The sequence below is a fragment of the Homalodisca vitripennis genome, chromosome 3 (assembly GCF_021130785.1).
Source record: "Homalodisca vitripennis isolate AUS2020 chromosome 3, UT_GWSS_2.1, whole genome shotgun sequence".
Lineage (NCBI taxonomy): Eukaryota > Metazoa > Arthropoda > Insecta > Hemiptera > Cicadellidae > Homalodisca > Homalodisca vitripennis.
The window spans coordinates 98,784,800-98,800,480 of NC_060209.1; the positions used below are offsets into that span (position 1 = coordinate 98,784,800).

The 15,681-nt window shown below is 38.4% G+C and overlaps 1 protein-coding gene across 1 annotated transcript in view; it reads right to left on the reverse strand.

The window, feature by feature from the left end:
* The window catches only part of LOC124357241 (protein dachsous), a 307,451-nt gene that overhangs the window by 58,143 nt on the left and 233,627 nt on the right, over window positions 1-15,681 (reverse strand). The window contains exons 3-4 of the mRNA XM_046808795.1: window positions 15,071-15,242; window positions 6,775-7,230 (exon numbers count right to left, since the gene is read on the reverse strand). Coding sequence (XP_046664751.1) covers window positions 6,775-7,230; window positions 15,071-15,242 — 628 coding nt within the window. The remainder of the gene's footprint in view (window positions 1-6,774; window positions 7,231-15,070; window positions 15,243-15,681) is intronic.

Below are 15,681 nucleotides of genomic sequence, written 5' to 3' on the forward strand. Positions count from 1 at the left end.
AAAATTACAAAACCTATTATTCTGTACAACTGCTGAACCTCATTACCCCACATTTTTTAATGTGTAAAGAAGAGCAAAATCATTCAAAAACACGAACATTAACAGGTATAAGACACAAAATTAGGTAGAACTTAGTTAAAATTGTATAAACTGATTGTTTTCAGGTAGCTCAGTAAGAGCTATTTTGGTCGGATTTTTACAAATTCCTCAAGGATAACTCTACGAATAAAGATTGATCCCAGTAGCACACATTATGAGTCTACTATACGTTTCCTTAAAATAACTATTAAACAAGTATATATGACCTTATTAACTGCCTGTTAATCCTTAATTCTCGTGTTTGCTCACCTTCGGTTGAGGGCTCGTAGTTACATTATGGATTCCAAATCAAAAAGACGTTACAACGCAGTGGTCCATGAAAAAATAAGGACCGATATGAGCAGTTCCAAATTGTGTTCTCTCAAAAATATGTCTTTAATGCATTACTTTCTTAACTATTCATTGCTAAATTATAAAGGTAATCTTCTTGTCAATTTGGGCAATACATGTGTCGAAGACGTTTTAATTGGGTTCTTAATGTTTGCAATTGTATATAAAGCATTTCTCAACTCGCTGTTTTATTTGGTAAACAGCTGAGGCATGAAAGTCAGTTCTGACTGAAGCACAAACGGACCAACGTACCAGAAACATTTCTTCCGAGCCATAAATTATAAATTACTGGAGCTGCCAGTAAATTAAGAAAACGTGGTCTAGGCCCACGATCCTTGGATCTTCCAGTTTCTTTGGTTCCAATGGCAAGTAATGCTTTAAACATTAAGGAAAGCGCGAGTCATACAAGGGGCCACACACGAATGTCGGCCACAGAATAGCGGCGCATTCCTTGAGCAACGACATTACCCCCTCCGCCGGAGAAGTACAGATTAAACATCATTTAGGGCTGAGTCGTCACTCGTCAGGCCGTATCAGCACCGCTGAATGGCTAACGACTCAGCAGCGGCCAAATGGTCTTTTTTACGTTTGAAGGAGAAGTGAATTAGTGAATAGGGGAGGTGAGAGAGCAGCAAGGCTAATATCCATCACAAATACTATCTTTGATATTTCTAGTATGTCTTCATCCACACGGTCGTATATTTGGGACATTCTACGTAAAATACAGTATTAACAATTGTATCTTGAAGAAAAAAACTCAATACAGATACCAATTCCTTTCGTCATCGATGGATAAATAAAACAGCACGACGAGATAAGATATTTGCGAGCGCGCGAGCAGGAGGAAAGTCTGAGATAAATAAAGATGAGGGAAAGTGACAACGGATCAGCCCAAGACGATAAAGCACCAATAGTTACATAAGGGTAAGTTAGCACCTGCCCACCACGATGGTAGTCGGTCTCAGCCGATTGGGCAACGAGTCGCTTATACATGCTCTGATGCATTATGCATCCGTATTGGGCAATGTCATGATCCAGAAACATGTCCGCGTCCTTAAAGAAAATTGGCAGTCGCAATGCCGCAACGGGGCTTGACGTGGGTGAGTTCAATGGAGTGCTAAGAGAAAATAATGTCGGAGAAATAAAAGCAGAAATGGTGCCAACATCTGCATAGCGGTACTGTAAATAAGATGTCGTCATATCTTAATATTCATAATCACTGAAACAATTTTACGTTTAAAAATACTGTTTTAAAGGGTTACCATTTATATGATCTTAAAGTATGGATTATGAAGTTTAATACTATACTGTATAAGTAACTTTTTATTTACAAATGAGTTTTGATTTTTCATTCGTATTTCTTGTATTATATTAATCCAACTGAATTTTTATTTTTATTATCGCAATTTATTTGTTTGTCGTCTAAACTAAAATGTTTTTATGGACTTTAATAATACTTGGACAGCAATTTCTTCTAGTGAAAGTGGTATGATGTGTTTTATAAAACTATTAATCAGATTAGAAAAATATTCAGGTAACTTAGGTAACTAATTCCATTTTAACCGTATAATACTTTTTCCCTGACGGCTGAAGTTAATGTAAATACGTCCTCTATGTTTTGACAGTTACGTTAAGGATATTTTCAAGAACATATTCAACTAAGAGTTTAACTGCCAGACTAAAAATTGTATTGGAACCTGTGAAGGCAATGTGCAAAGCGAGCAAAGCAGAATTAGAATTGAATGGTGGCGTTGGGGAAACGTGCACGGCTCCGACCGGCAGGGTGACATCACGAATGGCATAAGGTACGGCTCTATTTACAATGCAACCTTCCAGTCGCAAAGACTCACCAGATATCCGAGAAGCTGGAAGACGCTGACCTACACAGCATATCGTTGAAGCAGATACCATGGACGTACTCAACGACGAGTACGTGTTGTAAACTAGGTTTTGGAAAGTTGAGTTCTTATTGCAGTATACTGTCAAGAGGTCGCATGCCGCTCCATGTCTACATATTAGCCTCCGTGAATTAGGAATGCCTAAGTTGATTTGGGAAATAAATGTCAATGAAGCCAACACGCGTAAGTATTACATATAAGTATTTTATTTGCTCTAAAACTTGTAGAACAATTCTTAACTGGTTTGAAGCTATGTTACTTAGTATTTATTTTTGTTCTACGTCCGGAAGATTTTAGTCGTATCCAAATTCCTCTTTAGTCATCCTTGGATTATTCTGCATTCTATGCATGGGTTGCTTTATTATCTCGGATGGATGAGAAACCCAGTGGGCTCGGGTCTCAATGGGAGAATGACTCGTTACGACCGGCAGGGCAGCTTTTGACAACTTGACTCGTGATTTGAGAGGCATAATTACATTGAGATCTATACTCTGGCAACCTTTGTCCATTCCACCTAAATGTGGAAGGTATCATGAACTTTAATAAGGCTTCCTGGATTACTAGTGGACAAGTTTTATTGAAAGCACGGCCCCGGCCTTTGATGGTCTACTGGTTTTAACCACTCACCAATCTCAACTAACCTATCCATAATATTTCCCTCACATGGTACACAACAGCCATGGATTGTTTTCTACTTGGAAATGAATACTTTATGCGATGACTAAGTTATACCTAGTCCAAGTTTGGAGACATGCTTGTACGTTTATGCTAATTTTAATCGACCACAATATAACACAAGGCCATTCATGTTACTGGAATCAGGCACTATTTCAAACATCAATTCAAGAGTGCTGTTTGATACATGAAAAATTCAATTTAAGTACTTCTTTTCTAGTAGATTCTCCCACATTTAAAAAAGGGAATCCAAATTACTTGTTATATTATTTTTAGACTCTGTGTGGTTGTTAAATTATTAGCTCAATATTATTTTTACAGTATGTCGTTCTAGTGACTTAATGTGTACTCTTGACAAAGTTGAGGTTTGTTTCCGATAAAAAGTTTAAATACACTGCTCCCGAGGAAATTAGCAATTTTAAACATTTGAAACTGGCGACACCGAGTTGGGTGGACCGCCGATACAAGGAAGTCGTAAACAGAACGGGAGTCGCAGATTTATTTCTAGTTTTGAGATAAGAAAACACCCTACGAAATTAACATGGGCTTAAATTGTGTCGTTGCCCGAAAAGTGGCCCGCACTAGAACATAATGAGTCCAATAAATAGTGATAAGCGTAAAAAGGCTTGCGTGGCCCATCGATTAACATAAGATATGTCCCTTGAGGACCACATCTCGCTTAGAGCGGCGTCGTCACAACTTAATTAGGCTAACCACGCGGTCCGTACATCTTGGTCCGATAGTGTGGCAGTGTGGTCGGCAACCCTCCTGACGACAGAGTAGGTAGAAACGGATGTACTCGTAAATACTGGCCGTGTTTTATAACACTGTTCGCATCGTTAGAAAACTGAAACAGAGAATGTTTGAGGATGGAACTTGGAATTTATTAATGTTTATATTCCCTCTTCAGCGTTCCAATACAACATTAGCTTTTTTTATTGTAACGAAACGACAATCATTGTGGACATAATAAATCAGACATTTAATGACTTTCTCACACTACCTATAGAGTTTGAAATAGTTTATATCTCATTTTTGACATTACACTTGGATAACAAAACTACTTCAAAGTTAAACAAATTTAGAAGGTAGATCGTTGTCTGCTTACTGAACAATATTTAATTTTTTATACTTGTTGGTAGTAAATGCATATCGGAATCTCTGCTAATACAGTCAGAGACTTTTTATATACACATATTTTGTTTTACAGCTCATAACTAAGCATATAATTTAATTGTTAAATTTTACTTAACTGAAAATCTTTAAATAGTTTCTATGTAATAAATGTTCCATAAAAACAGAAAGCGGTTAAAGATAATGGAGTTATAAAGAGGAGGGATAACAGTATAATTGGAATGCGATTTAACCGCTCAATGAAAACTTATATAATATGTTACTTTGTAATAGAGATGTTTTAATGTTTATTTAACGAGGAAGAACCCCTAATTATATTGTACATGTAATACCATTGGAATTGTAAACGGCTTTAATTTATTTGGATCAACAAATTCCTAATTTATAGATCTTATTAATTTGAATAAAAATAAGTACCGAGACGCCAGGGTGGAACTGTTAGATGTGTGAAAACATTAATAGGGTAGAGTGTTGAATGCAATGCATCATCTGTTATAATACGATTTAGAGAAAAATGAAGTACAAGTCGGGTTTTGTGAAAACCTTTAATTGGTTTTCAATGTAGTAGTGTAGCAATTTTATTTCAGTAAGACATAATAAACTATTTAATGAAAGCTACCGAAAATGGTTTGTCATGTTTAATATTTTCTTTGGAAATTTTATCTACCTAGCGTCTAATAAGTTTAACAAAACCTCTGTTGTATCCAGAGTAGTAAAGCCACTACGGCGACCCCGGATAGAGCTGAGGGCCTCAAATTGCCTTCTCCACAGTGGACTGCGAGGGGCTAGAACGCGAAGACTCCTTATAGAGGACGTAATCATAAAGATAATGATAATAATTGGTGCAGGGCTGAGGTAGGAGATAGAGAGATAAGCGATGGGACGTGATGCTATGTGGCGACACTACACCGTTAGCCGCCAACATTTGGGATCCGCCACTGAACCAGCGGTTGTTTGGACTTTCAAAACTTAATTAATTTCATCCATGCGTCGCCAATTTGCAATTAAATGAAAAATATAAAACGGAATAATCGAGATGGGATGCCGCTTACGCGTACAAAAAACAGACTGAGTGTTTATTGGTAGCAACACCATTTATTCACGGCCGCATCACTTAGCCACTCATTGCAAGTGGAAGAGCCATACAAAGTGATTACAATGACACAATGGTTAAAGTATTAGCTTTGAGCGGATGTAGTGCAGCCATCACGTTTGACACAATTATCCATTAACTATAGCTTCCATAATAAAATTAGTAACATCTTTTTCATGCATTATCTTTTCACCTTTATTCGTTCTATTTATCGTACTTTTTTCCAACTATTTTGCTTCGTGCTCAAAACTCAAAGCAATATTTCAAACAATTAGTGAACATTCGGCAAACATATATCATGCGGTATGTGGTAGTATTCCAAGATAAGCTTTAAACGTCTCCAAAATGTTATCATCCCTTTCCCACTATTGTTAACGGAATGCTATCAAGCGTTAAACACCGGTAAAAGCTCAAGATGGCATTGCTGGATGCGTAATTTACCCGAGTATTAATTATTTCAAGGGAACAAAGGAGCGAGCTCGGCGCTGCGCTGGCGTAGCTCGTGACTGTAACAGGAATGGCCGGCCAATAGTTGTGAAATGTCGTTGAATTCCGTATTTAATGGGCTAGGAATGGCTCTACACGTATGCTAAGCTAGGCATGCACACAGTGCGATACGAGGAATGCCAGCTCGGTTAGGCGCGCGATGTTTGGGGATGGAGAGCAGCGCGCTGCGCCGATCGCTCTTCCCAGTATAAGGACAAATTCGTAACTTCCAAGTCCATCATTTGTGATTTAAGATGTCTCTTTCCAAACGCTAGATTTGTTTCACAACTCATCATCGATGTTTTTGACAACGCTGATTTGTTTTATGGCTTCTACACAGGTTTTTCGTAATGCTCGTTAAAATAGATATACAGTTAAAATTCAAGTATCATTGAATTATAACCGTCCTCCAATAAATTAATCCAATTCATACGTTCAGTTTTTAGGGATTGTACGTCCTAACGTAAAAACATAAGTCATCTTGGCTCAAGTAATAACAGTGAACCCTAACAATATTAATTAACAATGTCTTACTCGTACTTCTTAGGAAACGAAACACCATGCTGTCTCCCTTTACTATTACGTTTTACAATAGATTTTTCGGAATATTAGTAGAGCAGTATCAACTATCTAAAGTTTATATTCATTTGTTTCTGTTCTGGAATTTTCTTCTAAGCTACCTTACCCTAATTTCTCCATGTAGACCTCAAACTACAATTATAATGTATTCTTAAGCTACAATTAAGGCGAAATATCTGTTCTTTGTCCATAAGAGGCATGATGTTCATACGTGACTTTCGGAGTGAAGATGATCTGACTTTGATTGTTTGTGCGGATATAATAAACACCATGAAGATAGTTTTTTTTCTGAAATTCATTCTAAAGATGCTACAAGCCATTACACATAATGTTTGCTGAGCCTGTTTTTTTTAATAATTAAATCTAAGTTCAATATTACTAACTCTCTGTTGTATTCTCGGAACATACTAGTGACAAACGACTATAATAACTTTGAATATATTCTTATTCTTAAAACTGGACACGATAAAAGGCACTTACCGCTTGAGATGGCTTTGACCGCTCCCACCATAGTGTTCCTTGGGACGTCTTCACGGGCATTGAAGTTGTAGCTGGTCTTCTCGAAGAGCGGTCCCTTGTCGGATACGGTGACGAAAACCTCGGCATCCTCGAGGGACCGGAGGCCGGCGCCGTCCGTGGCCGACACGTTGAGTCGGTAGGAACCCGGTCGCGACGGTAAGTTTGGCCGGTTCACCAGAACCTCTCCGGTCGTCCTGTCGACGCGGAAGAGGTTGCCCTCGTTCCCCGACACCAACTGATAGGTAACTGCCCCCAAACGTCCAGAGTCCCTGTCCGACGCGGCTACCACGACTATCGCCCCCTGGGACACGACCCCTGACCGCAGCGTTACGTTGTACTCCCGCGGATAGAAGATAGGCCAGTTGTCGTTTACGTCTGTGAGCTGCACCTTGACCATGGCTGTTGTGCTCAGTCCTCCTGTAACATTGAACACAAAATTTAATTTATTCCTTAACACTTATATATAGTTTACAACAAGGCATATTCTAAGATATGGCACGTCTAGAGACAATCTATGCTGTCTGGATCAAGCATGGAATTCTATGTTGTTAAATGGAGTATACTGCCTTGATCCATCAGAAGAAAGCGTATTTTCAAAACCTTAATAAGCTTATGTAATACTCTACATTACATATAAATGATAAAATACTTAAGGAACTTTGTCCACATAAAATACTCGAATTGTTTAATTTAGAATGCAAAGGTCTTACTTAACTTTACGTTCTAAACGGAGGAAACTGATAAACACAGGACCGACACAACCGAATTAACCGGACTGCCGCGCCGTCACCGACCGCGCAGAATAATTGAATATCCCGACAAGAGATTATTGCCGGTACCGGAACGCAAACAAATCGTACGGGATCGCTCATTAAACGACATTAAATCGTCGCGAGAAAGTCTTAATTCGGCGAAAATATTTGCGAATTCTTCGATTTAGACAATTGTTAAAGTTAGCAGTTAGTGAAGCGTCCGATAATTGCCGCTGTAAAACATGTTTAGGTGGTGGACAATTGCCGAGGCAAGCTAGTGGCCCGGCATCCGTCCCTCACGCGTTGGGCCAAACATAAATCTTTCGTTGACAGGCAAGGAATCCAGTCGTCGAGCTCCTCTCTGGCTGGCGCACGGCTACGGCTCCCCGCCTAATAGAATGTTCACATATCATTTCCACCGACTCTTTTATTGCAGATGAGTCAGTTGTAGCGGTGCGGCGGCCGTGGCGCGAAGCGGTGGTTCGCTTATAAATAGCGAGGTGAGGGAAAAAACACCGGTACTAGTAACCGGCCCAGAAACAAACCACGCCGTACTCGGATAATTAATCTATATAACTTCTTTTCTACTACGCGGACGGCAGATTAAGCTAGGAAACTAGACTTTTGTCCGGTTTCATTAATGTTTGAAGACAAAAAGCCACACTGCACCAGTTTCTTGATGATTGATGGCAGATGCTTTCTGATCATCTTCCGTGATGAATACAATAAGAAACATTGTAGTATGATAGATGGTTTACAAGTTGATCACAGACTACACAAAACACAATTTATTCAGGATAAATTGAATTGTCAAGCTAAAAAGGCAACGTGTAGCAATCATTGCAATTGAAACATCATAAAAAGAGCTATTTTTCAAATAGTTACAAGATGAATTAGTAAAACATAAACGAATGACTCTTAATTGCTGATTTCTGCAATCTGATAAAAACTATTGAGCTTCAGAATTCCAGTTGTATAAAAGCGATGACCATGTAGTTAAGCCGACTTATGTTCGGAGGTTATAGAGAGAGGGAGGCATGTAATCTTCCCAGATACTGCTTGACAACCTTGTCCGCCGGCTCCCGTAAGGGTCAAACGTCGAAATGTATAGAATCGTAGAAAGAGATGAGAAGACCCCCACAACCGCAGCAGAGCGTCGAGGTGTAGAGGAACCACACATCGATAATCGACTCTGGAAATGCGAGACACGACAGAGTGCGGTTAGAAGTGAGTGACATTAATATGTTAAGTGTATGCATTAGAGAGCCAAACAATGCATCAATCATAGCCTGGCCGGTCGGGATAAGTTATCGTTATCCGGGGGCCCAGTGATTCATCTAAGTGTCGTCCACTTCCTCATAGCGTTCCCATTGTCTTGGTCACATTTAGATCAGTAGATACTCTGCCTGAATAAAGATGTCGGTCTGGCAGTCGCCACCCCGCTACCGAGCTCTTGACACTCCGACCGCTTAAATACACCTCATTTCTGGTTCTACTGCTTGGTGCGAGATAATCAAAAATGTCTGACTACCGAAAACACGTATAACAGTATAATAAAATATAAGATACAAATAATTTAAACTGTTAGTGTTGTTACACTACTTAAAATGCTCAATTAAACAAATAGAGTGTATTCAGATTTTAATGATTAATAAATAATTTTATGTCAGCTGGTATCATTGAAATAAAATACCTCCTGAAAAACAAAGGTAAATAGTTGAACGTAATAATAAAAACATATATTTTTTTAGAAATTTTAGTTTTGTTATATTTCTTGTTCAACATCTTCACTGCTGCTCTACACTGAGTGAATCCGGCTTCTTTTTACACCCCGATGTGCCGTAAGAGATCTGTCGTAGTCAACGCGTTATTGTTTTCTATGTCTACTGTAAAAATGTTGTTGAGGAGTATTATAACGTTTCAAAATTATATCTACATTTACATCTTTCACAAGACTTAAAATTAAATACAAGTTTAGTTCCTATCCATTCATTTTAGCTCTCTCCTTTGAGGGCGTAACACAGCGCTTGATTAATTTAAATACTTTTATATAGTCATTTAGAAGCGCGCAGGTGCAGGCGCAGGTAAGTGGCGCCTAAACGCGTGTAAATGGGGCAGGTGATGGCAGTCTAGTCCTGCCTATTGTCCGCGTCTACAGCACCCTTTCAACACATTGGATTTACATCTGGGGCTCTTGGCAGCCCCACCCAGCCATTATCGAGCGCACCTGAGATAGTGGAGCTGACATCTGTGATTTTTGTGTGTTAAAATGGAGTTCCACATTGATCTAAAGCATTTTCGTTTTTTCTCCGGGGCGTTTAATCACCTTGCCTTCTTAAGAATACAAGAACTATAAGTAACCAACACAAAGCGCAACTAGCATTTATGTAATACCGGCCCTTTAGTAATTTTATTTAGTAATTTTATCGTCCAAACATTTGTTATTATTGTCACAAGATTGGTAGGTTGGTAAAAGACAGAAAAGATCAAACATTTTCATAGCTCGGCTTCTACTCGTAATACACTGAGTCACAACAAAGCAACGCGTATTACAGTGGTAAACTTATAAGTAAGAGATTTTTAAAGAACAAAATTATATTTGGCAGACTGACTTTTGTTCCTAAAATTAAGTCTTTTCATCGAGTAACAAATGCTAATTGGTTTGCAAAAAAAGTTTTTTAATGGGGGTTTTGTCTCTTTATGTGTATTTTAACCTTCCTAAGAATATTTGTGTGAATTCACGCCAACGTTAACGGTAAAAGTAATAGAAATAACTGAAGGAAGAAATGTAGGAGAGGATGATAGGAAAACAATACTGATTAAAAAGCATAACAATAAAGACCGGCCCGACTTCTACAGCATGTAGGGTGAGAGAATGGACAAGATCAGGCAGTTTTTGTGGTTATTTTGTCCCTTAAGTGAAGGAAGGATTACAATAATTAACAGTTTTGTCCAACAGTTATAAATGTAGAATTCGTAATGATGAAGTTTGCTTCAACGACCGAAGCTCTTTTCCGAGCTCGTGGCTTATCAGAAAAATGAACATAAAAACAGATATCGATATATTTACTATCAATAATCGATTAATTTGTTCTATATTACTTATGAGGTAAATCTTAACTTAATAAAAACATAACTATATTAAAGATGCCACAATTAGCATTCTTCTAGGAGTCGACATTGAATGATTTTCAATTGAACAAATAAGGTTATGTAATCTCTCACCATATAAGGGCGAGTTCCTAATAAGGCTAGAACTTCTGTTTATTATACATCTTTGTTATTTCTGTAGCTAACTCTATTAAGAGTACGTTTATTGCTAATTGGATAACGGTGAAATAAGTACGAACTTTTAACGTTTTACAGTAAAATCTTTCCAATATTCGTTATCAATTGTAATAAATTCGAAGAATTCCGGCCAGTTCAATATATATATGTAAAAAGTATAGTTATATAGCTATAACTTTTGTAATCCTAGAATTGAAAAATATGCTATTTGGCTACTATGCTATATTACAGAAAACATAAAGGTTTTCAAAAGTCATTGCATAATTTAAGTGATGTAGATTTAATTGAATCTGAATAAGGCAAACAAAGGGCTCTTTCTACAAAACACTTTTAAATATCCCTGAGTAAAGCATTACTGTACAGCAATACTAAACTGAAATACTGACTGTTAAATGCCACCAACGCGATGCCTTTCTCGATCATCAGACATGAACTTTCCCGCATACTTTCAACATGAGGTTCTGCACAGAAATTCACGTTCTAGCGTATGTTTATTTCTTCGAGTTTATCTAGTGGTGGTACCAGAGGAGGGCCGTACATACATCCACAACACTGAGCACTCGGGTCCTCGTCCCACTCAAGTCGTGAGTTGAGGTACACTCAGTACTCGCTCTTCTAGAACACGGCACCGGTACATATAGCCTTGGTAATGACGGATAACGTGTATTCGCTCCTGGTTTTGTAATCTAGGTTCCTAGACGTTCTGAACTCACGGCAGAGCAAGTGAGTTACTCTTGGATTTCACTATTATAGAACACGGTACCGGTACATCTAGCCTTGGTAATAACGGATAACGTGTATTCGCTCCTGGTTTTGTAATCTAGGTTCCTAGACGTTCTGAACTCACGGCAGAGCAAGTGAGTTACTCTTGGATTTCACTATTATAGAACACGGTACCGGTACATCTAGCCTTGATAATGACGGAGAACGTGTATTCCCTCCTGGTTTTGTAATCTAGGTTCCTAGACGTTCTGAACTCACGGCAGGGCAAGTGAGTTACAATAGGTTTTCATTATTATAGAAAAAACATGGCACTGGTACATCTAGAATTGGCAATGATGGAGAACGTATATTCGCTCCTGGTTTTGTAATCTAGGTTCCTAGACGTTCTGAACTCACGGCAGAGCAAGTGAGTTACTCTTGGATTTCACTATTATAGAACACGGTACCGGCACATCCAGCCTTGGTAATGATGGAGAACGTGTATTCGCTCCTGGTTTTGTAATCTAGGTTCATAGACGATCTGAACTCAAGACAGAGCAAGTGAGTTACTCTTGGATTTCACTATTATAGAACACGGTACCGGTACATCTAGCCTTGATAATGACGGAGAACGTGTATTCGCTCCTGGTTTTGTAATCTAGGTTCCTAGACGTTCTGAACTCACGGCAGGGCAAGTGAGTTACAATAGGTTTTCATTATTATAGGAAAAACATGGCACTGGTACATCTAGAATTGGTAATGATGGAGAACGTATATTCGCTCCTGGTTTTGTAATCTAGGTTCCTAGACGTTCTGAACTCACGGCAGAGCAAGTGAGTTACTCTTGGATTTCACTATTATAGAACACGGTACCGGCACATCCAGCCTTGGTAATGACGGAGAACTTGTATTCGCTCCTGGTTTTGTAATCTAGGTTCATAGACGATCTGAACTCAAGACAGAGCAAGTGAGTTACTCTTGGATTTCACTATTATAGAACACGGTACCGGTACATCTAGCCTTGGTAATGACGGAGAACGTGTATTCCCTCCTGGTTTTGTAATCTAGGTTCCTAGACGTTCTGAACTCACGGCAGGGCAAGTGAGTTACAATATGTTTTCATTTTTATAAAAAAAAACATGGCACTGGTACATCTAGAATTGGTAATGATGGAGAACGTATATTCGCTCCTGGTTTTGTAATCTAGGTTCCTAGACGTTCTGAACTCACGGCAGAGCAAGTGAGTTACTCTTGGATTTCACTATTATAGAACACGGTACCGGCACATCCAGCCTTGGTAATGATGGAGAACGTGTATTCGCTCCTGGTTTTGTAATCTAGGTTCCTAGACGATCTGAACTCAAGACAGAGCAAGTGAGTTACTCTAGGTTTTCACTATTCTTGAACATGTTACCTGTACATCTAGCCTTGGTAATGAATAAGAACGTGTATTCGGTTTTGGTTTTGTAATCAAGTTTCCTAGACGTTCTGAACTCACGTCAGAACATGTAAGTTACAATAGGTTTTCATTATTATAGAACATTGCAATGGTACTGGCTTAGTCTTAGTAATGATGACGAGAATAAGCTCTTAGTTTCAGTGTCTACGACCTCAGACAAACAGAACAACAGGCTGTGTGACCTCGTTTCAAGTGAGATACATTCAGTACTTCTTCTAGGTATCGGAATATCTGGGGTTAGAGATTAGAGAGTCTAACTGGTTATATTTCTAGTACTCGATATAAGAATAGAGTATTGAGTGAGGTTCATTCAAAACTCGGTATTCTACGACAATTTACTCCTAGCCACTGCTACGCATTAGTACTAGAAGTTGTGGTGATGATAAATGCTCAGCAACTCTTAGTTGTGAAGTTTGGCTGCGTTCCTGCCATATTATGTCCATCCACTCTTTACCCCTGCCAATACATTCCTAGTATTTTCTCTTCATGGATGTGACAAAGCAACAGAACGTTATGTCTTTCATGATAAGCTTATTCGAGCTCCTAGCTTTTCCTTTTCGAAAGGAAACCAAGATGTGCTGCCTTCATCACGAAGTACACAGAGTCAAAACAGTTACAAAAATTCAATATCTCTCATCACTGTCGTCTAAAGTATCAGACGAAGCTGCATACCTTTAGAAACACGATTTTAATCCTAGCCGATAGCCGATTGTGACTTTAAGCAAATCATCCTGGAGGAGATGAGATTTTCCGTTCTTAACATCGCACTAATTTTACTGTTTTGTTATTCCCTGAACAAGCAGTTTTTATACTTAAATAGGGACGAAACTAAGTATATAAGTTGCTCCTCTTATTTTCATTATTGTTTGTGGTACTTAATGATAATACATTAGAACAACGCCCTCTTCTGAAAAAGCACGTTCAACTTGTGAGATATTTGTCTTATAATACACAATTTAATACATCTTAATATCAAATTTTGTTTTCTGAAAACATTGTTCGAACTTTGGCCTTAAACTAAACTTTTAAAATGGTATAGTTCATTTTGTATGGAGCACTCATAAAATTAACGCATTGAATAATTTAGAATACAGTAGCTTTAAAGCTTTTAGTCTGAGTAGAGATTTAAAACAATGTATCACACAACTATTTATCGTTACAAAATACCAAGTTGGTTTGTATCCGTAAAACTCCTACTTTATGAAGCCTATAAATGTACCTGTGCAGCTAATACGAGACTTGGATACTTTTGTAAAGTGCAAACCAGTTAAAACAGGCATTCCACCACCAGTATCAGTGCTCACAGGTCACATTCCAAACATCACCAGTTGAAGTTAAGTTTAATTTGTAAACTTGCACCACAAAAGCGACAGTCAAATTTACAATGATTCATTCACTAATACTCATTAATTCAATCCTGTTCGACTGCATTGTAGGAATTAATCTTTAAACTGTTCAAAAACTCAAGTGTAAAATAATTTAATTTAATTAAATTTAAAACACATAAACCAATACTTTTATTTTTGTGATGCCTTTTGATAGCGAGGCTATCTTCGTCAGACACATTACAAAAAGCGTTGGCAAATGGCTCATGTAGCCAAAAAGCATTCAGGCAATTCTTTAACAACTTAAGTGTTGATGATTTTATTAATCAAGGAGACTGTTGATGACATGCACACTTCATAAGCTCTCGTTCTGTGTTTCCCGGTTTGATATTTATTACTATATAAGTGAAATCTTGGTGACTGACTTTGGTGGTTTTTTATTTGGAAACAAGTGATTTGAAAGAAATTAAATATAATCTCGATTCACAATTTCAAGAGAAACCTCTTCTACTATTACTTCTTCCTACAAGTCTCAAAGCTTACATGCCTTCTTAAAGAGGGCCTACAGTGTTTATTGATCTAATATGCGACAACAGGCTTAATAATAACTTGAATATGCCACGCCATACAACTAGTATTCTCACCTATATAACACCTGTAATCACAAACATAGTACAATTAGTCTAATTATGTGTAAACTCATTGTGTGAGATTATTTTTAATTAGCTTACCTCTATCAGTGGCGATAACGGGGAACTCGTATGCACTCTTGGTCTCGTAGTCCAGCTCCCCAGAAATGCAGACCTCACCGCTAACTGATTTCACCTCGAAGTGAGATTTGACTTCGCCTAGGGTGTAATTGACCATCGCGTTAACTCCGCAGTCGGGGTCTGTCGCTGACACCTGCAACAACGGGACAATTCCTAAGTTGGCTGTGATTGATTAGGCACTAACTTTAGCAGATGTTGTCATACCCTTCCAAGAAAAGTTTGGAGTCGGTCATCTATAGAAAGCGTAATGCATTATACTATTTACACTGTTTTCAATAGAGAAACTTCTGCAATACTTTCCGAAAGATTGGACAAAATATAATTCGCAATGACCAAAATGGCAATGACCCGTCACAAACCATTTGGGTTCCATGAGAGGTAGATGACTTTAAATCTCAACCCGTTTTATTGAGATGATGAGTTCTCCTCATCTCAAAGTTTACTACTAGCAAACAACACTTTTTCCACGTTGTACTGCAGCTGAACGAGACCGTGTGACAGGAAGGTGCGGCGCACTAGCTGACCGGGGCGGACTGTAATTGCTGGAACCGAGGGTTGAACCATGCATTAAA